This window comes from Esox lucius, chromosome 20, assembly GCF_011004845.1.
Source record: "Esox lucius isolate fEsoLuc1 chromosome 20, fEsoLuc1.pri, whole genome shotgun sequence".
NCBI lineage: Eukaryota > Metazoa > Chordata > Actinopteri > Esociformes > Esocidae > Esox > Esox lucius.
Window position 1 is genome coordinate 29094516 of NC_047588.1, and position 18272 is coordinate 29112787.

Genomic DNA, 18272 nt, shown 5'->3' on the forward strand with positions numbered 1-18272 from the left:
TATAATCTCTCCACCTGGTCCTGGGCCTACCCTGAGGTCTCCTCCCAGCTGGACGTGCCTGGAACACCTCCCTAGGGAGACGTCCTGGGGGCATTCTTACCAGATGCCCGAACCACCTCAACTGGCTCCTTTCGACGCTAAGGAGCAGCGGCTCTAAAGTGCAAACCGGAAATGTACTTTCTCCATATTTCATTATTTAGCAAGCTGTCTCAATAAATGGTAATGTAGGATTCAAGCTGCTTTCTCTATCATATTTAAAATATACACATTCCACCACATATACACAAACCCCCACATGTACAAATAATAACAGCATTCTATTAACAATATGAAAATAGTTTATTTCATTTTCCACTTTAAACAAACCACAGAGCTGCCTCTCTATCTCATGAGAATGTAGCCTTCATGTTCATATTGTACTGGTTAGTATATGTGTCTGTCTCTCTTCCCTGTCTATATATGTGTGGTATGTATCACCAACCCCTTTTAACGTGTATAAACCTGCATTTCTCTCCCTCTCTGAACCTGAATAGATGAGATTGCCAATGTAAAATAAAGCTGGGGCTGCAGTTCTGGGTACATTTACTGGGATAAGCTGTATCACTTTTTGGTGAAGAAATCATTGCAGACCATGGTGAGACAGGCCACCAGGGTGACATACTCCTGGAAGTCCACAGAACCATCCTGGTTGGCATCCAGATCTTTGAAGATCTTGTCAACTTTTGCCTGGTCAGCGGTTTTCTGTTTTGGTGAACAGAGAAAGAGTGTTAGATGCAGTGAGAGCGGGAGGTACTTACATTTTAGCAGTTAAAATGAAACCATTGTCAGCTTTGTTGATTAAGGTGTGAGGTAATAATCTTCAGATGGATGTGTTGTGTGTTTGTCTTGTTCTGAGAAATCCACTGAATGATTAGATATAATTTTCTATGATACGTTCTTTGAATGGGTGGCAATATTCTGCATGTGGCAGTATTGTATTTAGTAATGCTAGTTGATCCTAGGATCCTCTCACCCCTAGCAGTTCTCCCAGCTCTGCATTGAGCAGGTCTTTGAGCTCCCCCTTGCTCAGGGTCAGCTTGTCACCCTCCTTGCCAGAGTACTTGTGGAAGGCTGCGATGAGCAATCCCATTGCCTGCTGGACCTGTGACATGTTGACTACAAAACAAACACACACAGACAGACATACACAAAATGGAGGAACAGAGTTATTTATTTTTATGTTTCCATTCATTGTTGACATGACAAACTAATTCAAATGTGTTATTGTGTTTGAGTTTAAAATAAACTACTAATTCATAAAGAACAGGTTCATTTAGGTAAGAACAATCAAAGAGAAATGTGTGAACTGAGATGACTGGACAGGACGAAAACATTCTGGCTACCATTCCACAAACGCATTGCCAACAATAATACATTTACTGTAATACATTTACAAGCAATTTAACAGATCAGGTAGTATTTAATCATACTGCAGATTGTATTTAAACATACGCAAGATTATCGTCCCAGAAGACTAAACTATTCATTTTAGGTCCATATTATTATGTTTTGTTTTTTTTACCAGGTAAGAATGCTAACAACACATTCTTATTTACAGCAACAATCTGGGAGCAATTAGGATTCACAGTCTGGCTCAGAACAACACGTTTTCTCACCTTTTCATCTAAGGGATTTGTACCAGCAACCTATTGTACTGGCCCAACGCTCATCCACACTAGGACACCCTTCTTTCCCATCTAACTAATAAGCTGACTTATGGCACCCTCAGGCTGTCCACCGTGTCATTACAGCGTCCAAAGCCACGTCACAGCCTAACTTCTTGGAGTAGGGGGCGCTTAGAAAATGTCTGCTGGGAGATCGCAGCACGAGAGCACAGAGTCATAGCGCCTATAATACAGCATGTGAAGTTGAATGTGACCTACAGACTTTGTTAAACCAGAAGTTCTACCAAAGAACGAACACAAATAAAGACATGTGGATTGCGAGACAGTTAACAGTTCTGAGAGTTACTAGTGAGGGAGGAATAGGGAGTGTGAAGGGAAGAAAGTGAGAGTTCCAATGGATATCAAATAATAGATATGGACCTAAACAACAGCCTTGCATCTCTCTGATTCGTTCTGAGGCACTGTGGAGAGAAATTGTGGGCAAACAATGACAGAAATCCGACCGGCTCACAGCCAAACTTGCCCTCACCTGTCTCCACCCACTCTAACCTGTCTAATCCCTCACCCCGACACACCTGTCTCCACCCACTCTAATCCCCCACCCCGACACACCTGTCTCCACCCACTCTAATCCCCCACCCCAACCCAACTGTCTCCACCCACTCTAATCCCCCAACCCAACTGTCTCCACCCACTCTAATCCCCCACCCCAACCCAACTGTCTCCACCCTATCTTTTTAGTTTGGTAAAGGTGTGTCTCTGTTCTCTGCCTACCTGCACTATGTATTAAGGTTGATCCCTCTTTTCTCTCACTAATCCCCCCTGCCCTGCCAACCCTGAGGGCTCCATCCAACCTGTGAAGTCGAAGCATTACATATTTTGGGACAGAAATTTGAAAGTAATGTCTGACTGAGCAAATTGCAGCGTTTTTAGTTTTAGTTCTCTATTTCACTTTAATACTGAAGTTCCATGATATGGATTGAAAAGCACCCATATGTATTCTTGGTTGGGAATGTCTTCAAGTGAATTGAAGGGGCATCTATAATGTAAATCTAATTTATTTCTCATTTGATTCATTTCCACAACCTTATTTGTCAAAGCGAGTTGCAGGATGCTGAAACAAGTCTTTAACATAAGAACCGTATGCAAGTAATACATTCATTATACGTTTAAAGATATCTGATGGGAACAATCCTGATCTTTGTTCTGGATCCCACTGATCTCTTTATGAGTCACTGTCAGCTGCCCTGGGTTGGGCAGTCTGCCAAACAGACACACCTACCCAAGATCCTTCTAATTTGTCTGCCATGTGAAAATTACTGGCCTACTCACAGACTTGATTAAAACAGACACACATTTTACTATACATTTCTGATTATTAATTTCAATTGTGTTGATTGTCATTTAAATAAAACAACGTTTTCATTTGTTCTGGTCATGTAAGCTCATGTGTCCCATGACAATGATGAATTGAGAGGGAGAGTTTATAGTGAGCACAGAATGAGACAGAGGAGAGAGGGCTGGATGATGCGAGGCCGTATGGAAGGGTTTGGGGTCAAGGGGAGCAAAATAAACAGAAAAAATATTTGACTACACTAAACTGCGTAGTGCGTTGATACCGCCGGAAAACAACACCTGTATGAATGGACAAGCAGATTTACGATCTCCGCAACGTCTTCACGGAAAATCTTTAGCCCTGACTTTTTTCCCGTCAATGACGCCTACAGCCCTTATAACCGAATCTCCTCCAGAATGTTTTACTAATTAGGCTGGGCTATACAACGTGAATTATTGTAAAATAATAATAATAATAATTAAATCCAAATTCTCAGAAGCTCACTGTATAGCTCCTTTACTGTAAATCGTGTGATACATTTCAGTTAAAGTTGAACGGATTTTAACACATTGTCTACCCCGCCTAAAGGCTTCCGTGGCTGCAGAGGTTTCTTGGAAATCGGTAACCAGTAGTAAATGTTGGTTATTCGTAGTAGGTAACTAGATAATTATTATTCAGTGGTAAAATATGTAGCCCTTGGCGAAAGGAGAACAATTCAAAACCAGTTTGGCATGAGCACTTTAATGTTCTTTACTAGCCTACGGGAGGAGCCAGAGATAAGAGAAGTAATTATCTAAACTAAACTGCGTAGTGCGTTGAGTAGCCCCAGCATTTTAATTTTACTGGGATAGACAGGAAAAGACAACCTCATGAGAGTTGACTTCAGCTCAAACTGTACAGATCGGTGTTTACTGAACTGCAAAGCACCCTATATTAATTATAACTTCTGCAGCCGTTCGATAATAAATTACGAAGCATTCAGCACACAGTTGCAATGTCCCACTCGATAATATTTTTTTCTTCTGTATATCTAACATGTCAGAAACACACACACACCATAAAGAAAACTGTTATTTAAACAAGTTTCTTAGCAACGAGGTACTGTAAAAAAATGTTTTATTTAGTTTTCACTTACCGAAGTTGTCCAAAGAGCTGGTTAAAGTCAGAGAGAGAGAAAGAGAGCGAAGTAGGGGAGGGAGATGTGCTGGTCATTTTATACAGTGAGTGCCGCACCCACACCACCCCTCTCCATCTCTCCCTCCACCCTCCTCCACCCTCCTGCCTCTCATTATTAGAGGTAGATGAAAATGGCAATGTAGATGCAATGTATTGACTTACAGTCCATAAATCTATATTTGACTCTGACCAGACATTTTTATAACCCATGTTTCCCTAAATATGTAAAGCTAGGATTTATTAAATTGTAGTTACAGTAGGCATCTACTCTTCCCAATGGTGTAGGTTTGTATTGTATATTGGGGGATCAGGGGCAATGGATCCCAGGATTTTCACTCTTTTTCAGGGGGGGGTCACACTGACCTGTCTGTAATATTGGGGGGGTCATGATCCATCCCTCCTAATTCTACACCCCTGACTTTTCTTGAAGTTAGTCATTATTATCACCACAGTTAACTAAACACAACTGCTAATTCCTCACTGGATGTCCCCTATACCACTATTTCTCAAACCCAAGTCCACAGAATAAACGGCAACCTATGGAGAAATGCCTATGGGTCCTTGGCATATGCCTCATGAATAGCTTATTCCCCATTGATTACATTAACGCTGAACCAACGATGTCCGCCAAGAGGTACTGGTTTCTATTTATATCACTCCTACAAATTTCGCTTGATCTTTTGCAAGGATTGGGTAATTAGCAATTATGACATCTTAAATTAAAGGTATGTCTCTCAGGAACATACACTCACCTAAAGGATTATTAGGAACACCATACTAATATTGTGTTTGACCCCCTTTCGCCTTCAGAACTGCCTTAATTCTACGTGGCATTGATTCAACAAGGTGCTGAAAGCATTCTTTAGAAATGTTGGCCCATATTGATAGGATGGCATCTTGCAGTTGATGGAGATTTGCGGGATGCACATCCAGGGCACGAAGCTCCCGTTCCACCACATCCCAAAGATGCTCTATTGGGTTGAGATCTGGTGACTGTGGGGGCCATATCAGTACAGTGAACTCATTGTCATGTTCAAGAAACAAATTTGAAATGATTCGAGCTTTGTGACATGGTGCATTATCCTGCTGGAAGTAGCCATCAGACAGTCAGACTGCATTACAGTTAGGCTACTACAAACTATATTCCCACGTGTCCTAAAATCTAGAATGGAAATGTTTGATGGACCATGTTTTGGCGATGTAAAAACAATTAATTGTGCTTTTAGAGTAGTAGATAACAAAATGTGTTTTTATTAAAAAGTAATAAAAAAATAAAATGTATGCATGCAGTCCCCAGAGGTACAGCCCCGGCGTTAACAAACGTGTTGGACGGGCATTTGATTTCCATGGGCGGGCACGTTTATCTTACTTAACAATATTGATTAGAAATGTCAGCACGAGGGACGGAAAGCAAATATTTTAGCATTCATGGCTTACTGAGGCAATTATAGAAAAATACACAGCTGTCAATCAAATTCGAAAGCTTTCACTAGCCTAGTTAAACATTCTTTGTAGTGATCACATCACTTAATAAATGACATGTTCGATCGCATATGCGGATCAGGGAAATATAGTAAGAGTAAAGTACTTAGTAACAACACTAATTAATAAAAGAACAGTATTGAGAAGCATTGAAAATGTAAATGTGCCTATAACAGTATTTTGTAGGCTATAGACGTGCCATAACATGACGCCAACGATAATTTGGTGCAGTCAGAACAACTTGCAGATGATAGTGGACTTCAGGAGAAGCCCAGCTGCCCTTCCCCCCGTCGCTCTGGGTGGCTCCCCAGTCAAATCTGTAGTCCTGTCGCTTTCTTACACTGCCATCATAGAGTCCATCTTGACCTCCTCCATCACCGTCTGCTATGCTGCAGCTACTGCCAAAGAGAAGGGCATCATCGGTTCAGCAGAGAGGGTGATTGGCTGCAATCTGCCATCTCTACACGACACACCTCCAGGACGCAGAGGCGAGCGGCAATGATTGAGGCTGAATTGAATATTCAGTGCTCTCTCCTCTGCCAGCTGAGGTCTATCAGGACCAAAACCTTTAGCCACAAGAACAGTTTATTTCCCACAGTAGTAGGCCTCATGAACATGCCCCATGAAACCAAATTGACTTTCTCCCCACATACACACAACCCCTAAACTGGACAAATCTATACACTAGCTCTTTAACGAAGTATTCAGTCAATCCAATATTGGTCTCATTGGGATTACAAAAGTGTATACGATGTTGCACAGTCCTTATTTACCCATATTTTAACCGAGCATAAAGTTAACGAGCCACAGAGAACTATAACTGCAGTGTATTGGAGCCGAAACCGAGATGGAAGCGATCTACTGGCTGGTGCTGGGCGCGTTTAAATTGTATACAAATGCAGCCTTCTTCTTCCATCTTCAAGTCTCAAAAGCTCTAACAAAAAGTATACAATGACCAGTGGCGTCGTTAGGCCTGGGCGTCCGGGGCTAGCCTCGGATCTTTTATGAATAGCCCAGGATCTCAAATGGACCGGATCTATAATTCCAATTGCACATTATGACAATTTAAACGTGTAGGCCACTAGCGTGTACATCAACATTTTCCGCATGTACATTCTAAACCCTGTACTTTCTGTCCGGGGCGGGGATCGGGGAGGGTGAGGAACAATGCTTTCCAGAGATTTCCAAACGTGGCTACCCTCCCATGTGCGAATGAGTCATGCAAATGACAAACTATACAATCAATATTGTATGGTCTACACTGTAACCAAGCATAAAGGGGAAACACTACAAACTATCAAATGAGAAACACCACAACATTATGGTTTTACACATAGCTGTCCAACCCTTGCTTTACTCTCCTGCTGGGGTCACTGTTTAGATGTTGGGATAACGCAGGAAGTAAACACACAGACATGGAATATGAATGGAAAAGGTGATCAACTTCCAACAATGTGCAGTCTGTGGAGATGTACATGGCTGATGACTTTAACCCTCTCGTCCAAAGAACCCACAGAGGAGGATCTTCAGTGGTTGATGAACTGTCTCTTAGGCAAGTTTACAGGAATGGCAGGATTCCTTGAACCCGAGCCACAACAACTGGCAACATAAATATATGAATATATATTCACTCAGTTATCAAAACTGCGAGGTGGTGTAATCCTACGCGAAACACAGACCTAATTTGAACTGGATCTAAAAATACACTATGGGAAAACTTAATGGGGAAAATGCCAAAAGAACCGGACATTTGCCAGTTTAGCATTTTGCCTCTAGGTTTTATGGGGATTATGAGTCATACTATTACAGTCAGGTCCGATAGTGTGGCTATCTTACAGTTCTATTCCTTACGTTGACGTCATAATCAAATGCAGCGTATGGTAACTGGAAAAAACATCACATTTCCCTCCGAGTAAAATCAGATCATCAAGTAACGTAGGAAGAACATGGTTTATATTCCGTATGTAAAGATATAATAGGAATGTTTAACTTTTTCCAAATAAGTTTGTATTTACTCCATTTAATAACTGATCGGTAAAGCACAATTTCCACAAGTGTATGTTCAAATGTTTTCCTACCTCGCGGATCGGGAGAGTCGTTGCTGGGCGTTTGTTAAGGTACAGTAGGTACAGTACTATAAAACGTGTTAATGTTAGCAGAAAATATCATTTATGATCTGTGGTAAATCATTTGGTAACGTTTTATTATTTACAAGTTCTTCATAATTGTCACAAGCAGTGGTGTAGTGCAGTGTTGCATGGACAAGGAACCAGGTGCAGGCAGGGGTAGTCGGTGTTGACACTTTAATTTATAAGAAATAAACAAAACACCGAGCACAAAACACACAAAGCAAAGGGCTGACTAAAGCAGCAAAAACGACAATAAGAAATGACACAACTACTTACAAATACCGGCAACACACACGACATCCAAACACGACAAGAACAATGAGCCACAATGTGGGGAGCAGAGGGGAAACATATATACACATACAAACGATTCAAATTGGGACCTGGTGTGAAGGATTGAAAACATGTGACAGTCCGGGATGTGTTCGTGAGAATATGGGAACTTGTGAAAATATGGCACGGTGGCGCTGCTGCTCACCGCACCATGACAGTACCCCCCCCCAAAGGCCCAGCCACCGGACGGGCCAAGACGAACCCCAGCCCAAGGGAGGGGGGGCGGGGCAGCGCAGTACCCCCATCAGCACAAACCCGCCGAGGGGGCGGAACAGCCGAGACTAGCCAGGGTGGCGGAGCCGTCGGGACAGGCCGGGGAGGCAGAACCGGCCGAAGATCAGGAGCCGGCGGAGGGTCAGGAGCCGGGAGAGCCGACGGAGGGTCGGTAGCCGGCGGAGGGTCAGAGGCCGGGAGAGCCGACGGAGGGTCGGTAGCCGGCGGAGGGTCAGAGGCCGGGAGAGCCGACGGAGGGTCGGTAGCCGGCGGAGGGTCAGAGGCCGGGAGAGCCGACGGAGGGTCGGTAGCCGGCGGAGGGTCAGAGGCCGGGAGAGCCGACGGAGGGTCGGTAGCCGGCGGAGGGTCAGAGGCCGGGAGAGCCGACGGAGGGTCGGTAGCCGGCAGAGCCGAAGGAGGGTCGGTAGCCGGAAGAGCCGAAGGAGGGTCGGTAGCCGGCAGAGCCGAAGGAGGGTCGGTAGCCGGCAGAGCCGAAGGAGGGTCGGTAGCCGGCAGAGCCGAAGGAGGGTCGGTAGCCGGCAGAGCCGAAGGAGGGTCGGTAGCCGGAAGAGCCGACGGAGGGTCGGTAGCCGGAAGAGCCGACGGAGGGTCGGTAGCCGGAAGAGCCGACGGAGGGTCGGTAGCCGGAAGAGCCGACGGAGGGTCGGTAGCCGGAAGAGCCGACGGAGGGTCGGTAGCCGGAAGAGCCGACGGAGGGTCGGTAGCCGGAAGAGCCGACGGAGGGTCGGTAGCCGGAAGAGCCGACGGAGGGTCGGTAGCCGGAAGAGCCGACGGAGGGTCGGTAGCCGGAAGAGCCGAAGGAGGGTCGGTAGCCGGAAGAGCCGAAGGAGGGTCGGTAGCCGGAAGAGCCGAAGGAGGGTCGGTAGCCGGAAGAGCCGAAGGAGGGTCGGTAGCCGGAAGAGCCGAAGGAGGCGCCGGGGCGGCCGGGACAGGAGAGGGCGGTGCAGGCCACTCCTCCTCGGCCTCAGGCGGTGCAGGCCACTCCTCCTCGGCCTCAGGCGGTGCAGGCCACTCCTCCTCGGCCTCAGGCGGTGCAGGCCACTCCTCCTCGGCCTCAGGCGGTGCAGGCTGCTGCCACTGGCAGGATGGAGGCGCTGGCTGCTGCTCCAATGCAGCAGGGGGCGCTGACTGCCGCTGCTGGCAGGTAGGAGGCGCTGGCTGCTGCTCCAATGCAGCAGGGGGCGCTGACTGCCGCTGCTGGCAGGTAGGAGGCGCTGGCTGCTGCTCCAATGCAGCAGGGGGCAATCGGCGCCGTGGCGCAGGGACAGGGGCGGCGGAAGGCCGCGGAGCAGGAAGCGGTGTGCGCCTAATTGCCAGCCTACAGCCTGGCCAGCCTGCACGGGGTCGAGGAGGCCCCGGACATAGAGGGGGCGCCGTCGGGGCTTCCCTCGGGCACCCACTCAGCCCCCCCCTAAAATTTTCCTGGGGGGACCTCGGGCTGAGCGTTGGGCGCCTTGCCCTCTTCTGTGCTTTCCCAGACGAAGGGAAGATGTCCCTCCGCAGACGGAATGGGTACCGGGCCAGCAGCTCCTTCGTGCTGGTGATGGCCCGTTGTCTGCACGCCTCCGCGAGTACACGCTCGACACGCTCCACCGTAAAGGGAGCTTCCCGCTCCATGTCTCGGTAGAGGAACGTGCCGAGCATGCATGAGAGGAGGCGGCGATTCCATAGGTGGTCCTCCTCCGTCATAGCCTGCGGGTTCCAGATTAGGTGGCTCATTCTGTCACAAGCAGTGGTGTAGTGCAGTGTTGCATGGACAAGGAACCAGGTGCAGGCAGGGGTAGTCGGTGTTGACACTTTAATTTATAAGAAATAAACAAAACACCGAGCACAAAACACACAAAGCAAAGGGCTGACTAAAGCAGCAAAAACGACAATAAGAAATGACACAACTACTTACAAATACCGGCAACACACACGACATCCAAACACGACAAGAACAATGAGCCACAATGTGGGGAGCAGAGGGGAAACATATATACACATACAAACGATTCAAATTGGGACCTGGTGTGAAGGATTGAAAACATGTGACAGTCCGGGATGTGTTCGTGAGAATATGGGAACTTGTGAAAATATGGCACGGTGGCGCTGCTGCTCACCGCACCATGACAATAATGTACAGTATTAGATAGTTCACCACGGTAGTTATATGATCATGCTAGTGTGCGGTCATATTTGGAGTTTTGAAAAACAGTCAGTACACTAACCGTGTCCTGTCTTAACGTAAAAGCCAGTTAGCAAAAACCGCTATCCGTCTACATTGATAAGTCCGATTACAGCTAACAAGACAAATGGAAACCGTCTGATGCTGGGCTAGTTTACTGTGCGTCATTGGCTGGACGTCACCAAAAGAAATCACAAAAAAAAACAAAAATGACAGTGTAAGTTATTATTGTAGTTCAGCACTGCTGTTAAATAGAATAAATAACTTTTTTGTTTATTAATGTTTAACCTCTATGAATATCAGTCGTACTGCTTTGTAAATTACCAATACTGACATTTATTGTATGCTCTTTAAACTAGTATCATCAGATTGTTGCAAAACTGATGTTATTTGTTTGATGTATTTTACCATTATTACAGGCCAATATTACAATTTTTGTTTGCTAGCTAGTATTTTTTTATTTATTTCAGCCCTGACAGCACATCCTTTCCAGTAGCCATTTTGTCTGTGCCCCAATTCACAGACTTACACCCAATCTAGCGCCTGTGAGCCAAGGACCCTTTTAGCAGAGATGGAGTAATTTGTTTCACCCGCAAAACCTATCCTAAGTTGCTGGCCATCAATCTCCCACTCCGCATGGTATGCCATCAGGGGTTACTGCTTCCTGCTGCTCACCATGCCAGCCAGGATGCCTGCAGCGCCAGATGCCCTTGGTTTTTAACAATGTCCGGTACAGCCAGGGAGGGTACCAGTTGTTCTTACTCAGGTTGAAGGTGCCATGCCAGTAAACCAGCTACAGAAACAGTTCATCAACCACTGAATATAATAGGAAGGCAGTTGTGGGAGGTGGAACATGGGCCTTATTAATTCTTGTACTGTTAGTCTGGGACCCTTTGGTAATACAATGTATTTTTCTATGACTTGTCACTGTATTGGAGTTATGTGCTGGGAATAAAGTAATGCGTGTGGTAAAGTCAAGGTTAATCCTAAGGGAGCTGTTTTGACATCTGTATGGTTGATGTGCACCTTAAAAATAGCCAGCGTAGCTTGATTGCAACGTATATGAGTTTGTAATTTAACACTTAAAAAATCAAGACTGAATACCTGTTGCTATATCACAAACCTCTACTAATACTGTACTATCTGGTCATACAACACAAGGCAGAAATTATAATACTGTCTAAGGTAGTATCCTGGTTAAAATGTTTATTGATTATATATCAATTCTATGGATGTTTCCTTCTACAAATCTTCTGCTAGCTGTACTCACAAACACAGGATATACTTTATCCTTCATGCTGGCCCTAACCAAATCAGTAAGTTGATTCTCAATATTGCTGGCCTTCTCCACATGGCCAGACTTGTAGTGAAGCCCCCCCCCCCCCTTTCCCCCTGAAGACCGCTGACAACGCTGGGCGTACAGAAGAAGCCCATCATTTGTGGGTCTCAGGCATAAAAACCTTTTGAGAAATGCTGTAGTGAAATGTATGCCGAATGTCAAGAATCCTCTGAGAACTCAGTTCTATTATATTTTTTTGGATGGGGACAATTGTGTGAATGTGAAAAACAGTTTATTTTGTTAATTTTTTTTTTATCGAGGGTAAGTGATTCTATTGTTGATGGAATCTGTCGGTCTTGGCAAAATGTTAAAGATTTAAATATTTAAGAGTTAAATTGTGGATTGTATCATTAATGGATAGTCCAAGCACACGTTCTGTGCTATAGTTGTTCTCTGGTACTGGTTGTGTTAGAGGTTTCATCTTGAATGGAATTCTACATGCAGGCCTTGACAGTAACAGTTGCAAAACTTGCAATTCTTACTGGAGTGAATGACAGGATTGTGGGTAATCTAATTTAGTGTGTCTACTCTAAAACAACTCCCACTTTCTTTATGTGTTTGGGGTACACTCACATAATCAACACATAATTAACACTTAATTATTTCACAAGAGATCTGAATAAAAATGTGTTGTTTGATTATATTGATTGCTGTTTCATATTTAAAAGATACACAGGCCACTACACATACAGTACACAAACTCACCCACAAATTTCGTCCAACGATTTGAAAATAGTTTATTTTTCTCATTAGATAGCTTTATCTCTTCCTCATGACAGTGTAGCCTTCATTAGAAGCAGGGGATTGAGTTTGATAGGGGGGGGCACATAATATATTTTTCTCAAAGTGTTATTACTGGAAGTGGGAGGGCAATTTACCTGCTTCTAAAATGGTGTCTGTCTCTATTCCCTGTCTATCTATGTGTGATATGTATAACCAACCCAACCCCTTAATGTGTAAACCTGCATTTCTCTCCCTCTCTGAACCTGAATAGATGAGGCTGCCAATGTAAAATAAAGCAGGAGCTGCAGTTCTAGATCCATTGACTGGGATGTGCCCTTTCACTTTTTTTGGAAGAACTCATTGCAGAGCATGGTGAGACAGGCCACCAGGGTGACATACTCCTGGAAGTCCACAGAACCATCCTTGTTGGCATCCAGATCTTTGAAGATCTTGTCAACTTGTGCCTGGTCAGTGGTTTTCTGTTTTAGTGAACAGAGAAAGTTAGATGCAGTGAGAGTGGGAGGTACTTACATTTTAGGCAATATTGCATTGAGTACTGCTACTAATAGAGCCAAATAGGATCCTCTTACCCCTAGCAGATCTCCCAGCTCTGCACTGAGCAGGTCTTTGAGCTCCCCCTTGCTCAGGGTCAGCTTGTCACCCTCCTTGCCAGAGTACTTGTGGAAGGCTGAGATGAGCAATGCCATTGCCTGCTGGACCTGTGACATGTTGACTAAACATGCATAAAATGAAGGTACAGTTTTAATTTCATGCAGTTTCATGTGTAATAATGATGCTCAGAACTAAAGGAATATGGTTACACTATGTCATACAAATTTCAACATTTTCTTTTTCTTTCATTACAGTACAGTAATTTAACATTCATGCCATTTATTAAAGCAATTATAATGTACAAACAAATAGATAAGATATAGAAACACATAGAATTGCTTTAAAAAAGCAATCATAGTTAATGGTGAAATGGTAATGTATCCTACATTTTAACTGCCTTATAGGCATCAAAACTTGTAAATTAAGGTTACTCTGCAAGGCAATCCATGAGGTTTTTCAGTTTATTTTTGAGGTAAGATAAAATGGGAGTTTCTCCAATACAGACCTATCTACAAACATTAACCAATGCCTGGCCCTTAGGCACATCAGGGAGTCCCAGCCAAATTAAGTGTATAAAAGACAATGCTAAATTGTATCCGGAGGTTTCAGTGCTGATGCTGATGCGTGTGTATAGCACATTACCATATTCAACCACGGACATACAGTAAAAGTGGACGGTAAAATGTTCTTTCTATGCTGAGATGATATACAGTTCCAGTCAAAGGTTTGGACACACCTACTCCTTAAAGGGTATTTTTTAATATTTTCTCACATTGTAGAATAATAATGAAAGGCATACACTAATATCCATAAGTATATTTTGTAGTAGTTGGAAATCAGATTGCAGGTGAGCAAGTACCTTGTAATGAACACATTAATTAGCATTTCTCACAGAGTTACAGATACCATATATATACTATATAGCCAAAAGTATGTAGACACCCACACTAATTATTGAGTTTCAGCCACACCCTAATGTTCACAGGTGCATAACATCCAGCATATAGCCATGGAATCTCCATAGACAAACATTGGCTGTACAATGGGTCGTATAGTACAGCTCAGTGACTTTAAACATGGCACTGTCAGAGGATGCCTGTTTGGTCAAATGGAAATGTTATAATTGTGAAGGGGAAACATCTAGGAGCAACAACAGCCCAGACACGAAATGGTTGAACAAGCAAACTCACAGACCTGCGCCTCAGGCCTGTGCTAAAGTGTTTAAAAATCACTTATCATCTGTTGCATCACTCACCACAGAGTTCCAAACTGCCTCTGGAAGCAACATGAGTCCAAGAACTGGGCTTCAGGGGCTTCACAAAATGTGTTTCTGTGGCCGGGCAGCTTTACACAAGCCTCATATCAACATGCACAATGCCAAGTGTCGGCTGGAGTGGTGTAAAGCCCACCACCACTGGAGTGGAAACGTGTTCTCTGGAGTGATGAATAACGCTTCATTATCTGGCAGTCTGGAGGAACGAATCAGGGTGTGGTGTGGATGCCAGGAGAACGCTACCAATCAGAATGCTTTGTACATACTGTAAAGTTTGGTGGAGGAGGGATAATGGTGTGGGGCTGTGTTGTGCTAGGCCCCTTAGTTCCAGTGGGTCATCTTAATGCTACAGGATTCAAAGATATTTTAGACAATTGGGTGCATCCAACTTTAAAGCAACAGTTTGGGGAAGGCACTTTCCTGTTCCAGTATGACTGTTCCCCTGTGCACAAGTGGGGTCCATCAAGAAATGGTTTGACAAGGTTGGTGTGGAGGAATTTGAGTGGCCTGCACAGAGCCCAGACCTCAACCCCACTGAACCCCTTTGGGATTTATTGGAACAGTGATTGTGATCCAGGCCTTCTAGTCCCACATCAGTGCCTGACCTCACAAATGCTCTTTTGGCTGAATGGACACAAATTCCCACTGAGACACTCCAAAATCTTGTGTTAAGCCTTCCCAGAAGAGCGTTATAGCTGCAAAGTGGAGGCCAACTCCATATTAATGCCCATGGTTTTGGAATGGACTGTCCAACAAGCTGATTTTATAAATCAGCTTTTATGTATATACACTGTGATGGCAATTTCTAAAGTTCAAACGATTTATGAAATATGGTAGGTAAGACTGAGGAAAACTAAAATGCACAATAAATAGTTTATTCTTGCAAGGAGAGAATACGCAGGTTACTAAGTAACAGTGAATAATCTCTAAATTAATTCAGCACAATCGTCAGTATTTAAAGGGGAAAAAGGGGTGTGGTAAGATGCTGCCCATCTGTCTTATGTCAATACAACACATTCCCTTGGTTCTATCACATATCCTAGGCTTAACACAAGGCCATGTTGTCCTCCCCCACCTGGGTAACCTTCTCAACCCTTGAGGAGGACTTAAAGCATCTGGACAAACTACAGATAGACAGTAATTGGTTACACAGATAGGCAGATTTACGATTAACCCTATAATCTGCTGATACCAGTCAAGGATGCCCCCTTAGACAAATACCAGATCCCCCTCTCCCACATTCCTCTACTAATCTAAACATGGGGACCCAGTCCTTTAATCAGTAAGAGTACATCAGTTTAAGACATTTCCCTGACAACACTTATATATATATATATATATATATAGTGTATATACAGTGTGAAAAAAACTAATATCCTAAAACTAATGTTTAGGATATTATTAAAAATGTGTTTCAATTGATAAATATGTAAACAATGTAAAGGGAAAAGAATAAGGATAATGTAAACAATGTAAAGGGAAAAGGATAAGGATAATGTAAACAATTTAAAGGGAAAAGGATAAGGTCCCAATGAAATGTAGCTCCTGCTTTTAACCCAAAATCTATCCTCTGAGTTTGGCTGCAGATTACACATTGTGCAGACATTTACTAAAAGTTGCAAAGCCCCTTCAATTCCTTCAAACTACTTTAATTATTGTTTATGCATTATAAACCATTAAACCACACAAAGTTGAAAATGTATAAGTCACCCAGAGTGACAGAGATGTATCCTCATTATCATAGACAAACACCACTTTAACAAAGTGAAGTAATTTAGCAGAGGCGCTGAGAATTATGGTGTTTAGATTTAGTTTTCACTTACCAAAGTTGCTCAAGGATTTGTGCAGTCAGAGGGAGTGAGAGACAGAAAGAAAATGAGTTAGAGAGGGATGTGTGGTTAATTTTATAGAGTGATTGCCACACCCTCACTTGTCTTTCTCTCTCTTGATCTCTGTTTACCCCTCCCATCCCCTCTATGTTTTTGATAACCAAATTTCCACTTAACGACAATGGGTGACACGCCTCTTGACACACACCCAAACACTTGCATGTTCTCATGTAAAACTAACTACAGTACATATGACTAAAAACACACCGACACAAAATACACCCTAATAGTGGGTGTCATATTTAAAAGCACAACCCAATTTTTTCAGCAGTCAGTATGTGTGTGTGTGTCTGTGTGTTTGGGAACATGGGCATACATGCATGTGTGTGTGTGAGGGGTCTAGTATTATGTGAGCCTGATTACAGGAACCGGCAACACAAAGACACAAACACAACAAGGAATCACTTTACGGAACCCAGCCCAGCCAAGGAATGGCATATAACCAGTTCTTTGCTCTACTCTTTCATTTGTGAATTCTTTCACACATTCCCCCAAGTTACACCAATAGTGTTATTATGTTCTATACTTCAGTGCCTGGGAACTGCACTTAGTTCTGATATATTAACATTATACTGTAAACCCTCAAGATGCCATATTTGTAATTATTAACTACAACCAATACAGTTGGGACACTATGTACATTTTTTTGAAAAACAGAATGCAATCATGTACAAATTATTTTTATCCCTATATTCAAAAGAGAATAGTATGAAGACAACATATCAAATGTTGAAACTGAGAAACGATGTTCCTTGAGAAATGCATGCCCACTTTGAATTTGATGCCAGCGACACTTTTCAGAAAAGCTGGGACAGGGGAAACAAAAGACTGAAAAAGTTGTGTAATGCAAAACACAATCTGGTGGAACATCTCACACCCTAATTAGGTTAATTAAGAACAGGTCAGTAATAAAAAGTATAAAAAGATAATTCCAGAGAGGATGAGTCTTTCAGAAGTAAAGGTGAGGAGGAAATGACTGCGCAGGCAAATAATGCAACAATTTAAGAATAACCTTTCTCAATGTAAAACTACAATGAATAATAACATTTCAGATTCCAGAGAATTATCTGTACGCAGGGGACAAGGCCGAAAACCAATATTGAATAGCTGTGATCTTAGGGCCCACTGGCGTGCATTAGTGCTCATGGCATGGGTGACTTGCACATCAGTGAAGACACCAGTAATGCTGAACATAATATGCAGGTTTTGGAGCAACATATATACGTATGCTGCCATCCAGACAACGTCTTTTTCATGAAAGACCTTGCTTATTTCAGCAAGACCATGCAAACCCACATTTAGCAGGTATTGCAACAGCATGGCTACATAGTAAAATTGTCCGGGAGCTGAACTGGCCGACCTGCAATCCAGACCTGTCCCTCCCCATTGAAAACATTTGGCGCATTGTGAAACCAAAAATACGACAAAGGAGACGCCAAACTGTTGAGCTGCTGCAATCCTATATCAAGCAAGAATGGGAACACATTTCACTTTCAAAACTACAGCAATTGGTCTCCTCAGTTCCCAAACTCTTACAGAGTATTGTTAAAAAAGAGGTGATGGAACACAGTGAGTCACAGTCCCAACTTTTTTTTAAATGTTACTGGCATCACTGTCATGGTGCGGTGAGCAGCAGCGCCACCGTGCCGTAAATTCTCAGTTTTCCAACACATACAAACACAGTCAGACTGTCACATGTCTTCAATCATTCACACCAGGACCCAATTGATATTGTTTGTATGTGTTTAAATGTTTTCCCTCTGCTCCCCACAGGGTGGATGATTGTTGTTGTCGTGTTTGCCGTTGAATGTAAGTCTTGAGAACTTTTATGTATTGCCGTTTTGCTGCTTTAGCCAGCCATTTGCTTTTGTGTGTTTTGTTGTGCTTGGTTTCTATCATTAAAGAACCACACCGA

The 18272-nt window shown here is 43.5% G+C and overlaps 2 protein-coding genes across 3 annotated transcripts; both read right to left on the reverse strand.

The window, feature by feature from the left end:
- Positions 1 to 322: 322 nt before the first annotated feature.
- LOC105024453 (ictacalcin-like) lies at positions 323 to 16374 on the reverse strand. 2 transcript variants are annotated; one of them, NM_001304121.1, is given in 3 exon segments: positions 323 to 741; positions 1013 to 1155; positions 4136 to 4219. In NM_001304121.1, coding segments are annotated over 2 exon segments (279 nt in total). In that variant the 5' UTR covers positions 1151 to 1155; positions 4136 to 4219; the 3' UTR covers positions 323 to 600.
- Positions 12814 to 16380, reverse strand: LOC105024454 (ictacalcin-like). Its single transcript, XM_034288830.1, has 3 exons — positions 16292 to 16380; positions 13174 to 13316; positions 12814 to 13062 (listed from the first exon to the last, which is right to left on the reverse strand). Exons 2-3 carry the CDS (start codon positions 13309 to 13311, stop codon positions 12922 to 12924), a joined length of 279 nt encoding a protein of 92 aa, XP_034144721.1. The 5' UTR covers positions 13312 to 13316; positions 16292 to 16380; the 3' UTR covers positions 12814 to 12921.
- Positions 16381 to 18272: the final 1892 nt, after the last annotated feature.

Coding starts and splice junctions, on each gene's coding strand:
- LOC105024453 (XM_034288548.1), bottom strand. CDS start 1,150: ATGTCACAGGTCCAGCAGGCAATGGGATTGCTCATCGCAGCCTTCCAC. Junction 742..1,012: donor AGCTGGGAGAACTGCTAGGG/GTGAGAGGATCC, acceptor TCACCAAAACAG/AAAACCGCTGACCAGGCAAA.
- LOC105024454 (XM_034288830.1), bottom strand. CDS start 13,311: ATGTCACAGGTCCAGCAGGCAATGGCATTGCTCATCTCAGCCTTCCAC. Junction 13,063..13,173: donor AGCTGGGAGATCTGCTAGGG/GTAAGAGGATCC, acceptor TCACTAAAACAG/AAAACCACTGACCAGGCACA.